Source organism: Grammomys surdaster, unplaced genomic scaffold, assembly GCF_004785775.1.
Source record: "Grammomys surdaster isolate TR1022 unplaced genomic scaffold, NIH_TR_1.0 130, whole genome shotgun sequence".
Lineage (NCBI taxonomy): Eukaryota > Metazoa > Chordata > Mammalia > Rodentia > Muridae > Grammomys > Grammomys surdaster.
Window position 1 is genome coordinate 17,002,005 of NW_021604588.1, and position 19,746 is coordinate 17,021,750.

General features: G+C 40.1%; 1 protein-coding gene across 2 annotated transcripts in view; it reads right to left on the reverse strand.

The window, feature by feature from the left end:
• The window catches only part of Mark1 (microtubule affinity regulating kinase 1), a 111,344-nt gene that overhangs the window by 35,294 nt on the left and 56,304 nt on the right, over positions 1–19,746 (reverse strand). For both annotated transcript variants that reach the window (XM_028758123.1, XM_028758114.1), the window contains exons 3-6: positions 19,731–19,746; positions 5,854–5,902; positions 4,474–4,539; positions 923–993 (exon numbers count right to left, since the gene is read on the reverse strand). The exon at positions 19,731–19,746 is cut by the window's right edge and continues 38 nt beyond it. In XM_028758123.1, the coding sequence (XP_028613956.1) occupies positions 923–993; positions 4,474–4,539; positions 5,854–5,902; positions 19,731–19,746 (202 nt within the window). The remainder of the gene's footprint in view (positions 1–922; positions 994–4,473; positions 4,540–5,853; positions 5,903–19,730) is intronic.

Sequence of the window (19,746 nt, forward strand, 5' to 3'; positions counted from 1 at the left end):
ATAAGGAGATGAGGAAGGACTGGGTGCAGGCACAGGACACGGGTCCTGAGGGAAACAAAGATAACCTTCTCTAGTTTTAACTGTGCCAGGATGGCTTCGTTTTTGGTGGTGGGTAAGTACATAAAATATATCCAATAGTGACAGTGTAAAGTGCAGAGTCAAGCCTCATGGCTTCAGTCCTGACAGGATCCTCTAACTGTACAGAAGTTCACGGAGATGTATAGACTATGGGTCCAGTTAACTTCGGTGTGCAATTATTTTATAAGCAAGTTTTTTTTTCCTAAAAAAATTTGTAAAAAATAGAAAAGTACATTTAATGCAGTTGCAAAAATTAAGAGTAAAATTCTAAATGTGTTAAAAAAAAATCCCCTCCCTGACTTTGTCCTTTCTACGGTAAGTCAGGATGATGCAGAACTCGAAGTGTGAGCATCCGACCTCCGTCTCCTGCCATGCTTGCGTTTTCCTCACATATATGGCTAAACAAAACCGACCATACTCTTTAAGTGAATTCTCAAGTGGATTTTAACACTAATATATATTTAATCACAGAGGAGAATAATACAATCATGCACATGTAAAGCTGGTGGGATTTGATAACAGTTCCTGGCTCTACACAGGACTGAGCATTTCTTCTCTGACTCGGTCTGGTCTGAGATTTTAAGACTCAAAGGTAAACACTGAGTCTAATGTATAAAATGCTACCATTCATGGTTGTTTCAAAATAACCATGTGCAGCTACTATTTTAAGGTGAAATTCGGGAAAAATGGGTTTCTGTTCTAGGAATTTTCCATCCTTAAAAAAGGGAAGGAGGAGTTTTTCTTTAAAAAAAAATTCCATGTACTCTCAAAGTTGTTTGTGATCAAACCTGTTGCACATTACCAAGAATATCAGCAAAACACAGTTGCGAAGCATTTTCCATACCTGCCTGAATTTGGCACGGGCCTCTTTCTCTTTCATTCTTCCATGAGCAACTAAGTAATCAAAGACTTCACCTGAATCAGAAGGGCAAAGCAGGCAGTAAATACACGTCGATTTTGATTAACAATATACAATGCCAAGTTTTGGCTTCTCTTTTCAAGAATCACATGGTCCACCATTTTCTGCTGTTTATACAAGTCACAAACTAACACAGAAATAGGAAATGAATTACATGTGGAATTGAGAATCTGTAGCCATTTTGTGACTTATAAAAACTCTTTTTAAATAACCAAGAAAATGCGTTCTCTACTTCCAAAGTTACATGAAATGTTGTCAACTCTTTGTTACCCAGTCTAATGAAGGGAAACCACAGGGCAGTACAACGGCAAATTTGGCTTTGTTGTGCAGACTCCATTACATGTTAGTCACAATCGGTCTCTTAAATTCCATCACATAGCCTGGTCCCACTCCATTGTCCTTCCTGTAGTTGTTATGTGTGTCATGTGTGTACTATGTGTACTATGCCTCTGCTCTCTCGGGTCCTCATCCATCTTGGCAGTTACCCACAAATGACATGGAAGCCTGTCACCCTTGTTTGAACTCTGCTGCCTGATATGACCTGCTGGCTACTCCACCCTAACTACAGCTGCACCATATATGCATCTGCATCTTTATCTCCACGATGGAACAGTGGACATGCAACACGTATGTGCAGAGCTCATTAACAGCAAAGAGTGTTGAGATTTTCTATATTTCTATATGCTTTATATCTTTCTGTAGACTAATCATTTAAAATAGTTAATCTTAAGTTAAAATCTTAAAATATTTTACAGAGAGAGTTATATTCTATGACCTTATCAGCTGCAAAATGTAGACACACATGTAGATTAAAAACATACAGGATGGCTTAAAAGGTCTTACATAGTATAGCCAAGTTACAGTCTCAGGCTTCAGGATCTGACCATTAGGAATGTACCCTGGTGTAGCCTCCATACTTAGCAGGTACTTAATACTAAGGGACATTAGGTAGACCTTTTAACCCCATCAAGATTCTGTTTCTAACCAGAGTATGCCTCAATGCTTCCAGGCTTATATGAAACAATGCACGTGCTTGGCGCAGGGGCATGCAGCGAGCACTCAATAAATGACACTTGTACTTAAGTACTCAGATATATGACATTTATGTAAATGTACTCTAGCATGTAAGTAAAGCATGAACAATCAAATACGTAATGGATGTACGTTGATGAAACTAACAGGTCTACAATGTGGGACACTGTTTTATGAAGCACTGAGTGACTGACAGTGGGGTGACGAGAACAAGAAATGAACACATGCTCTAGCTGGCGGTCAGAGCAGCTGCTTGTGGATATGTGTCCCCAGGGTTAATTGCAGTATTACTCTGACACAGCATGCCTCCGCCTTTCCCTTCTCACACTGTTTGCCAAAGCTTTGCTTCACCAGTTATAATGTGATCCTGATGGCCAACTATCTTTGCTTACCTTACATTCTCTAGAAAACTACCTTATAAGCATTTTTAAGTATTATTTGCATGAACAAAAGGAAGAATAAATACTGTGTTGCAGGAGCCCCCACACCTACTTTAACATGCTTCTTTTAATTAGCCATGATTCAAAAAGCCATAGAAGAACCCCAGTTTTCAGATCACTGAAGATCCTCGTTCTGTCATTAGTCAACCAGAGCCCCTGGCAGAGTGGCCATGGTCTGACTCAGATGCTCACTAGTGTGCATACCAATTCAACCTGAAACTATCTGGAGACTGCAGAGAAAAAAAAAAAAATCAGTGCTTTATTTCCCCAACTTGCCTTGCCAGCAATAGATTTAAAAAGTCAAAAAAAAAATCCTAGATACACTGCCAAAGAACCATGGTTATTTTTGTTAAGTAAATCATTCCTTTGTGAGACTCAAAAAAATAAACCAACAAACAAACATCATTTTCTACTCTCCTGGAATCAGAACAGTATGAAGGGCCAGCAGGTTTGAACTGGTTGTTAGTCTCTCTGCCCTGTGTCTCCATCTCTCTCAACACATAAATAAGGAACCTATCTCTCTGCACTGCTCCTCACAGCCCCTCCAGATGTTGCCCTCGTCCTTAGCATCACTACAGAGCTGACTGCATGCGCTATCAGCAGCTGAACCACCTCGTATATGCAGAGCCTTGTGGCAGATCTTTATAAAGGCCGAAAGGTACCCACTGGCTTTAAGAGACCCACCATTTCTTATATCAAAGCATGTCTGAGCCCTTTCTCTAATTTTGGATCACTGAAATCACAAACAAACACAATAAATAAGCTTACGAAAATAAAAGTAATATCCAGGGCTCCTGTCCTTACAGAATGGATTTGTATGGGAGTACAGCGAAAGGACAGAAAACAGAGTCATTATGTAGTGCCCAGCACATGAGAGATCTGCCCTGACTGGCCAGGATGCAGCTCTGTGACAGAGCACCTGCCCAGCACAGCACCTGTGCGCAGCCCCCAGCAACACAAAATATAAACGAAGGAACAAACCAAGAAACAAATGAAAGACCTACAATGAAATATTTTCAGAGCAGAAAAAAAGTTTTGGAGAAAGCAAATTTACTAAGACATTTAATATGTAAAATAACTTAAAAGCAATTGCACATGCTCAGTATTTAAAATAAACATTTAGAAATCTGGGAATCGGTGTAAAGTGTGTTGCCTGGAAGCTATGGACAAAACAAATCCTTCCCATTCCAGTCTATACAAAGTGCATCGCCACACACACCTGCCGTCTGCATTCACGCAAAGGCTTTCCTATCAATGAGTAAAACCTAACAAATCAGTAAAATAATCCCAGTTTCCTTATTTTTCAACTGCCTCATCTTCTGTACTTTTAAAGCAGGTCCTTTATTTTATTTTTAGTTTTTCAGTGATGTAACTCCATAAAATGTAAACACCCTTCAAAGAAGTCCTGACAAGTGCATTTAAGCCAAGTGCAGGAGATAAAAGTCACTTTAAAAAAAATTAGTCTTCTTGTGACCCTGTAACAAAGTCTATGCTGTATTCAGTGTTACACATGGACTCTGCCTCCTTCCATCACCTCAGGCATAACTTACAGATCAACAGTTATTTAAATCCATGGCTCACGAGTTACCTTGGCAACATATGTATACTGAGGATCTGCCACATAAGAATAGTCAGCTAAATAAATACCTGACCTACAGCATGCTTTCACCATACATTGTACTAAATCCGTTCTGCATTTGGGATTTTCTGCTTATAGTCAAGGGCTACAAATCAAATGTTGTTTTAATATTTAAATAACCAAATCAAAACACTCTAAAGAAGACAAAGCAAATTAAAAAAAACCCCTAAGTAATTTTTAAATAAGCCAAAAGTTCTATTTATACTATAGGCTCGGCAGGTTTTTAAAGCAAACACTGAATTTTCGTGAGGAGGTCATTAAAGGATATGTCAGTAAACTATAGATTACGATAAAGGCAACTACCAGAAGCCATCAATTCCGTGTCCATCAAACAGGACATGTTTTCCAGGCCCACTCATTCTTACCCCCACTTGCGTATTCCATGACTAAGTAGAGCGTCTTCTCTGTTTCAATAACTTCAAACAGTTTCACTGAAAAAAACAGGAGATATAACTCAACAACTGACAGCATAAAATGGTGTTCTTTCTAAAACCTTAGGCAACAGTAAGTAGAATATTAGAATACTTGCTAAACTGAATAATTCTAACTTTAAAATAAAAGATACTCAAGAGTTATTTCTCCTATGCAAGGAAACTACTTACACCTCACCAGAAAGTAATCTGGAGTCTATTAGAGTTAGAACAGTGTTTGAGATGAAAAAACTATAACAGAGAAATATTTTTAGCACATGCCTTAAACCCCAGCACTTGTGAGGCAGAGGCAGGTGGGTTTCTGTGAGTTTCAGGCCAGCCAGGGTTACATAGAGAGACCTTGTCTCAAAAAAATAAAAACAAAATGACAACAAGGGATGAGGGGTGGGGTGTCTTAAAGTCAGGAGGCCAGAGAATCTGAATGAAAGCTTAGAGATAGTGCAGCAGTAAGATAATGTAACATGTTCCTGTTTGGTTAAAAAAAACCAAAACTGGGGCTGGAGAGATGGCTCAGTGGTTAGGAGCACTGACTGCTCTTCCAGAGGTCCTGAGTTCAAATCCCAGCAACCACATGGTGGCTCACAACCATCCGTAATGAGATTCGATGCCCTCTTCTGGTGTGTCTGAAGACAGCTACAGTGTACTCATAAATAAAGTAAATAAATCTAAAAAAAAAAAAAAAAAACCAAAACTTATGTTTATGTGATATTAAAAATAACTTCTGGTAAAAATAGAATTGATTTACACAGTGGAGATTAATCACCAGGAATAATCACATTAATGGCTACATACAGAGAAAACCTTTAAAGATGCAAGAGAGAATGTTTTAAAATAAGTAAAATATTCTTTTTTTTTACTACTTAGAATCAAGTGATTTTATACAGCGTCTCTGATCAATAAGTTTATTTGTAAAAGGGGCAAAAATCAAGACTTACTAAAACAGTTCAGTAAAACTGAAATTAGTATCTAATTTACTTCAAAATACAACATTATTTTGCCTATCAAAAGTACATTAAACTCAGTGTTTATTAGTAAAGTATATGTAATTCTCTTTACTAGCTAGTGGCATGCATTCTTTGATCTAACAAGGAGAGTCTGTGCAGAAGCCCAGTTGTACTGAAGTGTGACATCAAGCAGGAGAGGCAGCAGCAGAGGTCAGCTGCCGGCCTCCAGGACCATTCGACTGCACCAAGAGTCACCCTCACTGACCTCCATCTCTCCTCTTTATAGAGAGCAACAGTAAAATCTACACATTCAAATGGCTTTCAATGCAGGGAAACACTCGGTCACTGCTTATATGTTCAGGTTTCATACCTATGTTAGGATGATTCAGTATCTTCATTATTCGTACTTCTCGGAACAACTGTTAAAAAAAGATAAGACATGTTTCTGTTTAAAGGACCGAAAAACTCAAGCAGATGACAATTGCACTTCCACTTAATAACAATCACGTGCTTACAAGATTGTCGATTCTGGAAGAGGACCTAAGCAGAGATCTGCTGCTTGGTTCTACCCTTTCATAATGAGCAACGCAACTCCGGCCTCCGTATTAACTTCATGGAGACCTGGCTTCTCAAAGACCCCTGACAAGATGGACTGTTTGGTATGCGGAACTTTCCATAACGCAACTTACACTTTCTTCAAGTACTCTTCAGGAAAAGAAACAGAAGAAAAGACTGAGGAAATGGCAGCGAAGGTCTAGCCACGGAATCAGCTGCCTTGGGTCAGATTACTCCAAGTCATTTCTTTTGGTTGACCCAATACTTTGTGAAAGATTCAGATGCACTTTTAAGTAGACTTGTAAGATAATACTGAATGATAATGAAATAGCCAAGCGTGGTGGAATATACCCACCCATAATCCAAACAACATGCAGGCTGAGGCAAAAGGATAATAGCTCAAGATAAACCTGGCTCCAGAGACAGACTTTGTCTTGAAATATGGGGGAGAAGAGGAAGATGAGGAGGAAGAAGAAGAGGAGGAAGAAGAGGAGGAAGAGAAGGGGGAAGGCTATTTTAAAAGATTTATTTAGTTTTGAGTTTGAGGCCAGCCTGGTCTACAGAGCAAGTTCCAGGACAGCCAGGGCTATACAGAGAAACACTCCCATGAAAAACAAAAACAAACAAACAAACAAACAGATGTCTTTATTTTAATTTTATGAATATGTGTTTTGTATGCTTGGCACTACATGTGTGCAGTACCCATGGCGTCAGAGAATGGCATCAGATCCTATGGAACTAGAGTTACCAGTGGTTGTGATCACTATGTGGGTGCTGGGAACTGAACCCAGGTTTTATGGAAGAGCAGCCAGCACTCTTAACCATTAACCCATCTCTCCAGTTCTAAGAGGAGGACTATTGAGCATGCTAAATAAAACAAAATAACATGAATGCTAAATTTTATTTCCCCTTAACTTTAAAGATTTATTTATTTCATTTATGAGTACACTGTAGCTGTCTTCAGACACACCAGAAGAGGGCATCGAATCTCATTACGGATGGTTGTGAGCCACCATGTGGTTGCTGGGATTTGAACTCAGGACCTCTGGAAGAGCAGTCAGTGCTCTTAACCACTGAGCCATCTCTCCAGCCCCCCCTTAACTTTAAAACACTACACAATTTTTCAAAAGTATGATTTGTCAGGCTAGTGGTGTGGTCACAGCAGTAAGAATGCCTGCTGTCACTTGTGATGATCTGAGTTCAGTCTTTAGTACCCACATGGTAGGAAGAGAGATTTATTCCTACAAGGTGACTTCCATGAACACACCATGGCACATATGAACATACATACAAATAAATCATAAAATGTTAAAAAACCATGAAATTTTTAAAAAGAGCATGATTTGGTATTTTCTCCTTTATGCTGTTTGCATATATGTTAGTCAAAATCAAAATCAAGCATTTGTTCAAAAAAAAATTAGAAGAATCAAAAATTAGCAACATAAAATAAATCTGTTAAGACATGTTTTGTCAGAATAAAATCTAAAATTAGCGTAACCACAAGTGATGTTTCTGTAATGATCTATTAAAGCCCAAGAGAGCATGAGAAGATGCTCAACATAATTAGTCATTAGGGGATAAACTCAAATCTACAGTGAGAACAGCTGCCACTCACTCAGATGGTCGCTGTCATATACAACAGGACAGGACAGAACAAACCTGTGTGAAAGGGGAGAACTCAGAACCCTCTGGCATAGCAGGTGAGGTGTCAGCTGAGAGGATACTATGGGAAAGACACATTACATGCAGAACAGTATTCCTACAGGAATTAAAAAAGAATCGTCATGCAATCTATGGACCATATGCCCAAGAGAACTGAAAGCAGGGGTTCAAACAGGTGAGTGGATATGGAACATGTGAGAATATGGATGGTAAGTCAACACATAACACGGAAGAGGCTTGAGGGTATCATATAGATGAAACAGTACATCGACAATGATTGAAATGATGCATTTCAGTTTGTGATCAATCACATAATAATAAAATGAAATACAATAAAAATACATCTCAACTGAAAAACCACTTAGGTTTAGATGCTACAAAACAAACAAACAAACAAACAAAAAAACCTTGTCCTAGGTATCTTTAGTAATTCCTACACAAAATCAAGAAAGTATGTAAGCCTGTGTGGTGAGTGTGTGTGAGCATAAGCCACACACTTTTATTTACATTCATTTTTAAAAACCTCTAATACCTAACATTTAATAACTAACAATTACAGGTGAGTAAATAGGACACACATGCAAGTTCAGTATGTTCAGACTGTGCCTGGCCTGACTGAAGACGATCCTGATGTCTGGCCTTCCACTGACCTTTCCTCAGTACACTGAGGGCCTGGAGCACACCCTCCTGTCTCCAGCTGCCTCTTTCCTCCCCTCTGACTGCTGCTCAGTTTTCTGCCAAGTCCTCTTCCTTTCAGTATTTCTAGGAACTCTTGGGCCTCCAGCTCTTAGCGCCCCAAGCCTGGCCCTTCTCTCACTCAGTGTGCTTTTCCTGGGTACTTCATTCTGCTTCAAAAACCATCAGTTTGCTGCAGACTCTGAACTCACTTAGAACGCTGTTTTTATGTCCAAATTTATGGCTAAGTAATTTTATTTGGTAGTCCCACGAGAATTCGAGGCCAACATTCAACAGTGTACACAGACATTTCCCAACACCTTTAGCTTGTGTGACCAAGGCTACCTTTCCAGCCTTATCTTAGGAGACCCCTGCTTTAAGGTAGACATCACTTTAGTATCCAGCATTCCTATGGTTCCTGGAACTACTGGCTCCTGTCCTGCTCAGCTCCAGAACAAGGTCTCCGCAGAGAATCAGTGTTCTCCCATCTTTTTGTTCCTGAAGGGCACATAAGTGAATTTATTGATGCAAATTTTAAGTTACTACTTTTCTCAAGCCAGCATTCATAACCTCTAGTGCAGTGGCTCACAACCTGTGGGTTGTGACTCCTTTGGAAGTTATATCAGATATCCTGCACATCAGATATTTACATTATAATTCATAATTGTAACTAAATTACATATGAAGCAGCAGCAAAATAATTTTATGGTTGTGGGTCACCACAACATGAGAAACTGTCTTAAAGGATTGCAGCGTTGGGAAGGGGGAGAACCACTGTCCTAGGGTATATGCTAGCATGACAGCTCACATCATTTGACATAATCGTGGGACCAAGAGCTCTTCACCTCCCCCCTATGCTACTGTTTGAAGAAAGTCTTCTGTCCTGTCCATCATCTGGGAAGGAATGACAGAAAGAAGGAATTGCTGGGAGGCAGGCACTATTGGGGACTGCCTTGGAGTCTGTCTGACACAATTATATTCTACATAAACCAATGAGTCATGGATTTGTAATACAATAAAGTGAATAATTTGAAGATACCACATACAAGTTACTAATAAAATTGCTGCCAAGGTGTGGGTTAAGTAAGTGTAAATGATTAAAATTAAATGTAGGGTTTTATAGGCAGATTGCTTCCTAATTGACATTATAAACTCCTTTTATGAAATAAAACAAAACCAGAAATAGTAACAAATCTATTCAAACTTTATGAGTGTGCCCAATGCTAAATAAAGTACAATTTTAACCAGAAAACTTAAGCTAAAGTAGAAGTGTTCATCCTACCTTAGTCAAAGAATATATCTTTATGCATTCAATTTAAATGTTCAATTCTGTATCATTTTCAACCTTTTCCTTACTTTTCTCTTTCAACAACCACTTCATTCCCACAGCACACAGAAGCTGCTGCCCTGCTCTCTAAGAGGCACAGGCCCTGCCTGTGTGAGGAAGGACTGCATAAGCAAGATCTTTGGGCTCCCTGACTTTACTTCCTCTTCTTTCTTGAGAGAGCATGCCAAGTTACAAAACAAGACAACACTGCCATGCAGAGAGCATTAGCTAGTCTTAATAAAAATCACTGCCAGGTCGGTAGTTTTCCTTAAAAGTAAACTGGCTATGGTATGTCAGGTTAATGTCTGCGTATCTCTGAAAACTACTTATTTTATGTTATGTATATATACATGTTATGTGTACGTGTCTGAATATGTTTATATATGCAGTGTGTGTGCAGGTTCCTATGGAAGGCAGAAGAGGGTGTCTCATTCCCTGAAGCTAGAGTTACAGGTGGTTGTGAGCTGCCCAGTTCCGGTGCTGGGAAGAAACACTGGTGCTCTGCAGGGAAGGCCACAGTGCTTTCCTCTGAGCCACCTTTCCAGCCCTGACGTCTGTATCTCTGAGAATGTCTGGCTTGTCATGTGCCCTTCAAGACATTCCTCCACAGTGATGAGATTTTGTTCATTTAGCTGTTTTTGCCTTCCTTCCTTCCTTCCTTCCTTCCTTCCTTCCTTTCTTCCTTCCTTCCTTCCTTTCTTCCTTCCTTTCTTTTTTAAGCTGGGCTTTTGTGCAACATTTTGGAGTCATCAGTTTTAGTCTTTGATTGGAACTTGGAATGTAGCTGTTTTATCAAAAATAGATAAACCTGGAATAGTAATCAAATAGTACTTTAAAGGAACACTCCAATTCTACCTGGAGATGATGCATAGAAGCTATTTATAGGTAGAGCCCAAATTCTTATCAGAAAGTAATTTTTAAAAATTAAAACAATAATATATAACTATTAGGGCTCCTACATCTCAAAGATACCTTAAACATACTGTTTTAACATTTGATTTGAACAAAGAATGTGAACATTTGAACAACTAAGAACATGGAGGTATGTTATAGCTGGGAGCATGCTGGCTAATGTCACTGTGAAGTGACTCCATGACCAAGGTAACTCCATGGCCAAGGACCATTGCTGTGGAGAGACTCCATGACCAAGGTAACTCTTAAAAAAGAAACCATTTAATGGGAGGGGTTATCTACAGTTCAGAGGCTTAGTCCATTATCATCATGACAGGAGCATGGCAGCACACATGCAGACACAGTGCTGGAAAAGTAGCTGAGAATTCTACAATCTGATTAAAGGCAACACGTGAGACTAGGTCTGGTATGGGCTTTTGAATCCTTAAAGCCTACCGCAGTGACATACTTCCTCCAACAAAGGCACACTGCCTAGTCCTTCTAATCTTTTCAAAGAGTTCCACTCCCTAGTGACTAATCATTCAAATATATGAGCCTATGGGGCTATTCTTACTCAAACCACCAAAGTTAAAATCATGGCAATTATAGAAGGATCATGTGCTGTTTTATATATTATATTAATTATAGAAAATGGACTGCCAGATTCCTGCCCCATTAACCATCCCTCCATCCAAAGAAACATATGCTGGCTGCATATGGTCCACTATCTGATACAGAGTAGAGTGTGTTCTTGGCTCCCAGTGTGACAGTTCTTGGAGAAAGTACTTTTAAGAAGAGAGTTCAGGTTACATGAAGTCATAAGGGTAGGCCCCCAGGCCAATATAATCAGTGTCCTTATAGGAAGAAGAGCTACCACAGATGAGCTGGGGCCTAGAAGACATGATGTGTGGACACTGAGAGGATAGCTATCTGCAAGCCAAGGAGAAAAGACTCAGAAGAAACCAACCCTGAAAACACTGTCCTCTTGGACTTTCAGCCTTCAGAACAGTGATAAAACTTCTGTGGGATGTTGTTATGATGGCAGCCCGAATAGACTAATAGTTTATCCTGAATCTAGAAAATTCGTGCCAAATGAACACATTGTGTCAGCAAAATCTAAAAATGTTCCCTTCAGTACCTGCCTATGACTCTTTGTCTCCTAGATGGGCACAGGAGAGGAAGAATAGAGAATGGAGCTAATGGCAGCAGTCTTCTGCAGAAACCCTCTGAGTTGGAAGGGGCAGCACAGTAACCAGTGAACTGGACATCTTTTAACAGAGAGTCTCTCTCACTAGCAAGATGCCAATCTTACCAGTGCTTGCCTTTCCTTAGGAAGGGTGGAGGGGAGCAGAGCCCTTAGATGGAAGTAAGACTGCATCTGATGAACAGTTAGCACTAACACCATCTCTTCAGCATGCATCATTTGCCTGGGGACAAGTAAGGAAAGTGTGTTCACAAGGATTTCAGTTCTAAACTATACGAGTTTCTGATCTTTCCTTCTTTCTCGTTTTCAAGCTGTGACACCGTGATGTTTCCAGCACATATGGATTAGCGAGAGCTCTCAGAGCTAGGTCCCTTCAGGCTTCCTGTCTCAGGTCTGCTGTGAGCTGGATAGTAAAGTCAGTATTTGTTACAACTGTGTTACAAGAACTAAAGGAAGCCTTGGCTATAAAGCAGGGCCTTTACTTTGTGGGCTCAAAAGCTACTCTAATTGTTCAGGGCCTTTGTTACTTCCTTCTAGATTCCTGGCTTTGCTCCAGGCAGCTGAAGTCACCTCAGTCCTTCCTAGTCAGGCCAAGGTCAGCATTAGCAAAGCTCCACAGTGCCATCAGTACTTGCCTCAGTTAGGAGAATTTTCTTTTTCTCTTCTCAACTAATTTCTTTTCCTGTCAATCCCTTCCATTTCTTCTTCCTGTTATTCTTTTGTGTCCTGTGTGTGTGTGTGTGTGTGTGTGTATGTTGTATTCAAACTAGTGGACTTTGGATATAGCCTAGTAGTCACCTATCATCCTAATTCTATGAAAAGCCTCTCATCAAGAGTCAGCCAGAATGTGTCTTATTTCAATCAGATCTGCAGCTATGCTACCTGTGGTCTCCTCATGCCAGAGGACTTATCTTAAAGACAGGAAGGTTTTGTAGTCAGTTGCCTTTTCCTGGCTGACTTCAACTATAGTAAACAGAGTGTGGAGAAGGAGGGGCCTGTACAACTGCTGTGTTTCAGCACAACCGCCTTAGCTTTTCAAGTACTTCATTCTGATGTGACTTTAGGAGGGACAGACATGCATTCTGTAATAATGCCATCACTGAAATTTGTAATAATCCTGTCTGCATCCTTGGCAGCATTTTTGGCCCATTAATAAATAGGAACATGGGCTTGTTTGGCCCTGCAGGTGACATTCAGCTCCCAGATTCACTTGGCAGCCTCAGTCACTGAGGAATGATACCTGTGCTGTGCCGATGTTAACAGAGCACTGTTGACTAACCGTTCAGCTTCGTAAGTTTAAGGATCATTATGTCACTTCATTTTTAGCCTTCAGGCATCTTATTGGAATATCCATCAGATATTTTACTGATAAGCTACTACTAGTAGCACTATAACATTGAACTTCTTTTTGTTTGACATTTTTGTTAACATTGAACTTTCTTTCTGCTTTGGTTTTGTTGTTTAGAGAAGGGTCTCACACAGTCCAGGGTAGCCTACAACTCACTATAAAGCTAGAACTTCTAGCTTAGAACTTCTAGGTATAGCAATGGCCTATCCAGCATCTCTGAGAAGCCAGTTGCAAAGGAGATGTCTGCCTACAGGGTAGGAGGAAGCAGAGCCTATGTTATGGGCAGGGGAGAGGTCCTGGAGGAAGGTGGAACCCTATCCAGTAGGGTCTACTTGGACACACAGGAAAGGAAAGACCTGCGGCACAGGGCAGGCCTATGGGAAGGAGAGAGCGGACTTAGCTGGAGGCATGGGGAAAGTGAGTGCAGATGCAGCAGGCCTCTGAGGTGGAAAGGAAGAAGGGGACCTAGCTGGCAGCATGTGGGAGGTGGAAGGCTCTTATTGGAACTAAATGGGCAACAGCTTTGAAACAGTCAAGCTGAAGTTTACAGATGACGTTAAGATTCAGCCTCTTCTACTTCCCTCAAGAGAAAATTCTTCCATGGTAGAAGTAGAGACATATTTCATAGTTAATAAAGGCCCAGTAATCAGAAGTTTTAAGGTTCACAGAATACTGGCAAACAAACAATGAAACTACTGCCAAAGAACCAAATAGTTCCTTAGTTACCAATGCCCGATCCTAGTATGGAATATGGATTGAAAACTGTTGTGGAGAACAGGAACGATTTATCTGAGGAAGTGACTCAGACTGGAACACATACACGAACTAAGTGAGGAGGGGAGTTAGAGTCAGGCAAAGGGGGTGGGGGATGGGAAGAGCTGCAAAGGCCAGGTACCTAGAGGAAAAGAATAAAAAGGATTAGATGAAAACCGAAGCTGGAGGGATGGGGCATTAGGGAGAGTGAAGAGCTGTGGAGCTGGTGGTCCTTGTGGGTAACATGCTAATGAGGCTGATTTTTAAGCTACCAAAAATGGAACAGGGTAGCATATTAAATACGCGTCAGCAGGAAGACAAACAGGACAGAACAGAATAAGTCACATGGAAGAGGGCAACCACTCTCTTTGAAGACAAAGGAGCTTGGGGTGCTTCTGAGGTTGACTGCTTACATGATTTGGCGGCATGCTGCTGTTCACAGAGAGGTCACAGGATGAAGAGGTGAGGGGGCATTAGGTAGGTAAGGAGAGGTCACAAGTTCAATTCTGTAGTTGTGGTGTCTTGGAGAGGAGATTACAAGGAGATTTAAGGGTAGTCTAAGGTAAAGGGACAAACTCAAGAGTTCACCAGTAGATAAAGACTGATGCCCAGTTCCCTCTGATCAGCCTAAGAAGAGAATATACAAGAAGACGTTCTATGCATAGGCTACACAGCACTTCACATGTAACGGCCAGCAACAGGACAATAACCTCATTAAAAGAAAACAGGAAGGGAGAAGCCAAGAACAGAAAAAAAAAATGTGGAGAGACAAAATCTTTGACTAAATATTGTAGAATCAGGAATTAAGGAGAGTCTATAGGTGGCATTTAGTGTGAACTGTAAGATAGTTTCACTTCTAATTACTGCCTTTCTTCTTCATTTCATTCCACTTACTTCTATCAAATGGGAAGATCACCAGTGGACAAAATATGCACGGGGTGACATGCCAGATAACCCTGGAGACATGAGGGCTGGATCCAATCTTATAGAGCAATTTCTCCTGAAGACCGTGGACAGCTGCCAGCAAGCCCTAGCAAGCCGAGCTTGTCACACCCAGATATTCAGACACAGAATGACTGGAGTCTTTTGTTTTTGTTTTTAATTGCTTTAGTTTTTTTTTTGAGACAGGTTCTCTTTACATAGCTCTGCCTGTCCTGGAGCTCACTATGTATTCCAGGCTGACAGTGAACTCACAGAGATCTTCATGCCTCTGCATTCTGAGTGCTGGGATTAGCAGTACAAGTTTGCCTGTCTGAAAAGCTGGAGTCTTAATCTGAGGAACAGGAACAAACAGACTCAGTACACACTCATTAGACACATTTGCTCTGCAAGTATTTTCATAACTGGATGCAGTGTACACACTGTGAAACATGTCAAAAGCATGTCACTGCAAATTCTCCCTGACATCTAAGAGGGCATGATAAACTGGAAACACAGTTTGAGTTCAGAAAGTCTGGCCTTACTGTGAATACACAGCTCATATTTAAGGAAAATACAGTAATTTTACTGATATCACTTTCTAGGACACTTGAATACTTTCCCCCCTCAAAATCTATCACAGTGTAAAACACACTTCCTTCTGTGCATGAAAAAGATATAATTTTCAGCTATAATCTCATGATCATCCTTATTCTCAGTATCTTGTCCAAAACCAAATCAAGGTCAGAGATGTGTTGCTGACTGCTAGTTCCATGGAAGATGGAGAAGAGTAAGTGGGCATCAGGGATCTTCTCACTAATGTACGTGGCAGCAGCATCCTTGCAGAATGACAAAAGGAGAGGTGTGTGTGTGTGGAAGGATGGAGGGGGAGAGATGGGAGGAGGGAATAAAGGTAGTTCACCATCTCTGATTTAAAAACAGCTTTTGCAGTCTACAACCGGCACACACACACACACACACACACACACACACACACACACACAAAATTAATACCCTCATCACGTCAGTTTCATTGACCAAAATCAGACTTGGACAACATGTTCCTTTATGTCTACACACATGTAATAAGAGCTGTATGGGCGAACACCCAGCACATGTGTGGATTCACTCAGCTATAAATCTAATGACCACACCAGAGTAATTGACACTTCAACATGTCTGATGAGTAGGCCTACTAAGAAACACTGCTGAAGAACTTCTGGTTTTGTTTTTTTGGTTTTTTTTGTTTTGTTTTTTTGGTTTTTTGTCTTGGTTGAACTATTTGCCAGTAACTCTGTGGTCTCTTTCACATATTTGATTTCTACTGAACACAACCTGGTTCTGTCTTACTTACAGTGATCACATTCTTCAATGTGGTAGTGATTGTTTTACAAAAGTTCTAGGACATTTACTCAGCCTACCAGAGAGGGCTGGACATTACTGGAAAACTTTCATTCATTGCTCAGATCACAAACTACTGGCAGCAAATGGATGAGCTATTCAATCCAAGTATGTATTCAAGATTTCAGTCATTGACGTTTCTACACCTTTGCTTATGTAAAGTCTCTTATGTCCTAGCACAGAGAATCACATTCTACACAATTTTAATATAACCTGTTATTTTACAACGTAATTCTGAGTTATGGTAATTAATTAATTAATTAATAGTGAATTGTTAATAATGTGGTTTCACTGTGTTGACCAGGCTGGGCTCAAACACATGGTCCTTCTTCCTGTCTTATACCCATTAGAAGCATAAATTACAGGCATATGCTACCATGTTTGATTCTTGTTTTATTTTTTCCTCTTCAGATTTTGTCAGTCAGGAATCATTTTGACATAAAGAGCCATTTTTGTGATGTGTAATACAATAAAAAATGAAAATAGAGGCTGATGAGAGAGCTCAAATGAGTGGTTAAAAGTGCTGCCTGCTTTTCTGGAAGATCTGGGTTTGACTCCTGGCATCCACATGGCAGCTCATGACCACTGTAACTCTAGTTCCAGGGGAGCCGGTGCCCTCTTCTAGCCTGTGGGCACTGCATGCATGTGGTGCATAGGCATACATGCAGGCAAACACATCTATATACATAAAATAATACAATTGAAAACTAAAGTGTAACTACATAAGCAATATGCAGGTGACATGAGTGTCAGCAGAGATAGACATATGCAGATGACTCAAGTGAAGACACCTTTACTATCTGATAAACTACTGTTCCCATTTTCAGAAAGGACATTTCTGAGAAAATGAAAATTCTACAGTTGAAGCCTATCAGTTATGAACAAATCATCCCACTGATTTGCTGCTCCCCCAGCATTACAGAGAGTCAGTAATGAACCCCAGAGGTCACTAATGTGGGTCACAGAACATTTGCCAAAACCCATGACTGTGAGATGATTCCTATGCTACACAGAGGGAAAAACTGAAACCCATTCTAGTCTATGACACTCACCAGATTAGACTCTGGTTACTTACAAGTGACAGAGGCATGCTGTTGAAAACAGAGAAGACGCATCTCCAAAGACCAGACTACTTTAAAGGACTTCACACTTGAGAGGTTTTATACAGTCGGTACCTTATTTTTAGATTCCTTTATCTATCGGGGATGTTGAAAAAGGAAGGGGATATTTCCCATAAACACAGAAGAGAATGAATGGGAAGAAATGGGCTCATAGGCAGACCAAACCGGAGTAAGAGTCAATCAAATGCTTCTAATAGTGAGACCACCTTCTGTTTAACAGCAATGTTCACATCATGGAGTCATACTGACTATTTTTGGCTACAGAACTTAACCAGCAAATAGCTTGCTCTTTGCACTCTGAATTTGAGCTATGACTGACTGGGAGACACTGCTGATGTGATGGATAAGGACAGGTCTAAATGTTCTATAAACAGAACCAGGTAAACCATGAACTGGATATTCTTTAAAAATACTTTCACAGAGAGTAAATCTATGACCAGGATTAGAAGATACAAATGGCATCATCTGTGCTTTGAAAAGCAACACTTTAGCAAAGATCAGCAGGCTCTTCACAGATATTTTCATCAGTAAGCAGATCTTTAGTGATTTAGACAAATACGGCAATGATGAACTTCATGGTCAAATGTTCCAGCTACTGAAATTAATGTTATATGACCTTGCCTGGCTCTGCTGGAAAAGACCAAGTTTGGGTACCACACTACTGGGTGATGTGGCAGAAGTTCCAAATGTCAGCTGAAATCACTCCATTTACTAGAGTAATCCATGATGTGGCCCAAGAAAAGTACAAAATATGTATTGGAGGTGGGCAAGGCCCTGAATGTAGTCTGGCAACTGATGTGTTCCAGAGTCCCTGGCACATGAGCATCCTCATGTGATTCACTGGTCCAGAGAGAGACCCTTTTGTCACTCACACAGTTGATCCAGATTGAATGAAAGCTGGTGTTATGAGAAGAGACATTCTCCAGAGACTATAATATGTCAGTACTGTACCAGCTCACATTCCCAGAAAAAAGACCCAGCCAACTTGAGTCCTCACAGAGACTATAACGTGTCAGTACTGTATCAGCTCACAGCTTCTTTTCTCAGGAAAAGAGCCCAGCAAACCCGAGTTCTCACTAAACAGATGCACCATACTCTGCAGTTTCATTGGCTGTCAAGTTTAGAAGGAACCCAACTAATGAAGAGAGCTCTCTACAGAGAAATGCATAAAAACACAGAGCTCCCTGGCATGAGACAAGTGGAAAGAAGGTTCTGATTCACAAATGCAAAGTTCCAGTCTTACACTGGAATCATGGAAGTTGTAGGTAAACATAGCAAACTGAGAAATTCTTGTAAGATTTTCTCTTAGGAATCAAAGCCATGTATGTAACACATTTGTAATCTGACCCTATTATATTCTTCTGAAATCTCAATGGATATTATTTCATCATAAAGAAACAATATATACAGTTCATACCCTAAAACAGCTACCTCATTTTAAAAAACTTTTTTTTAAGATTTATTTATTTTATGTATATGAATACACTGTTGCTGTCTTCAGACACACCAGAAGAGGGCATCAGATCTGATTACAGATGGTTGTGAGCCACCATATGGTTGCTGGGAATTGAACTCAGGACCTCTGGAAGAGCAATAGGTGCTCTTAACCATCTCTCCAGGCCCTGCCTCATTTTTAAAATGCTAAAAGTTTGTATCTGAGGCTTCCCATTGAAGTAATTAATGAAATGAGCAGCTCTGGCTACCAAACATTCCCAACCCTACTTTCTCTCTCTCCCTCGCTGCTTTGTTTTCTTCCTTGACGGAGCACTGTCTACTATGATTTACCATCTAAGATGGATTTGCATAAAGGAAGAGCCAAATGAAACGATGAAAGAAGATACGCCTACAGAGAACATTACTCAGAACTAAGTTTTTACCGAAGAAGAATTCTATAGACCTCAAAAGTTGGGGCTGAGAGATGGTTCATGGGTTAGCAACAGTTTGCTGTTAACAGTGCAATCACAGAACAGAGTCTGGATGCCAGCACTAACACCTCAGAGGGGCTTCATACTCACACACAGGTATGTACAACCCAGATACACATGGGTATACACTGACATGCACAAATAGAATATTCCACAATATTTGATATAAAATTTAATTTGGTACAAATTAAAGGCAGTTTATATGGCAGATATACCTTGCTAAAGTCTATGCAAATATTCCCAAATCGAAAACTCAAGTCCCAAACTTCAAGTATTTTGAGTACATGAAATTCAAGCTGCATTAAACATATTTCAAACAACTTTATGATGTCATAATCATTATATCTTAGAGCCTGTCTTTTCTTCATGTACTGATATAGTGTTTACCTAACAAAAATTTTCATGCTTGATTTTATAGACAATTATATATTAACAAACTCACATCAATTATTAAATTAATTAAATACCTTTTGTAGACTGGTA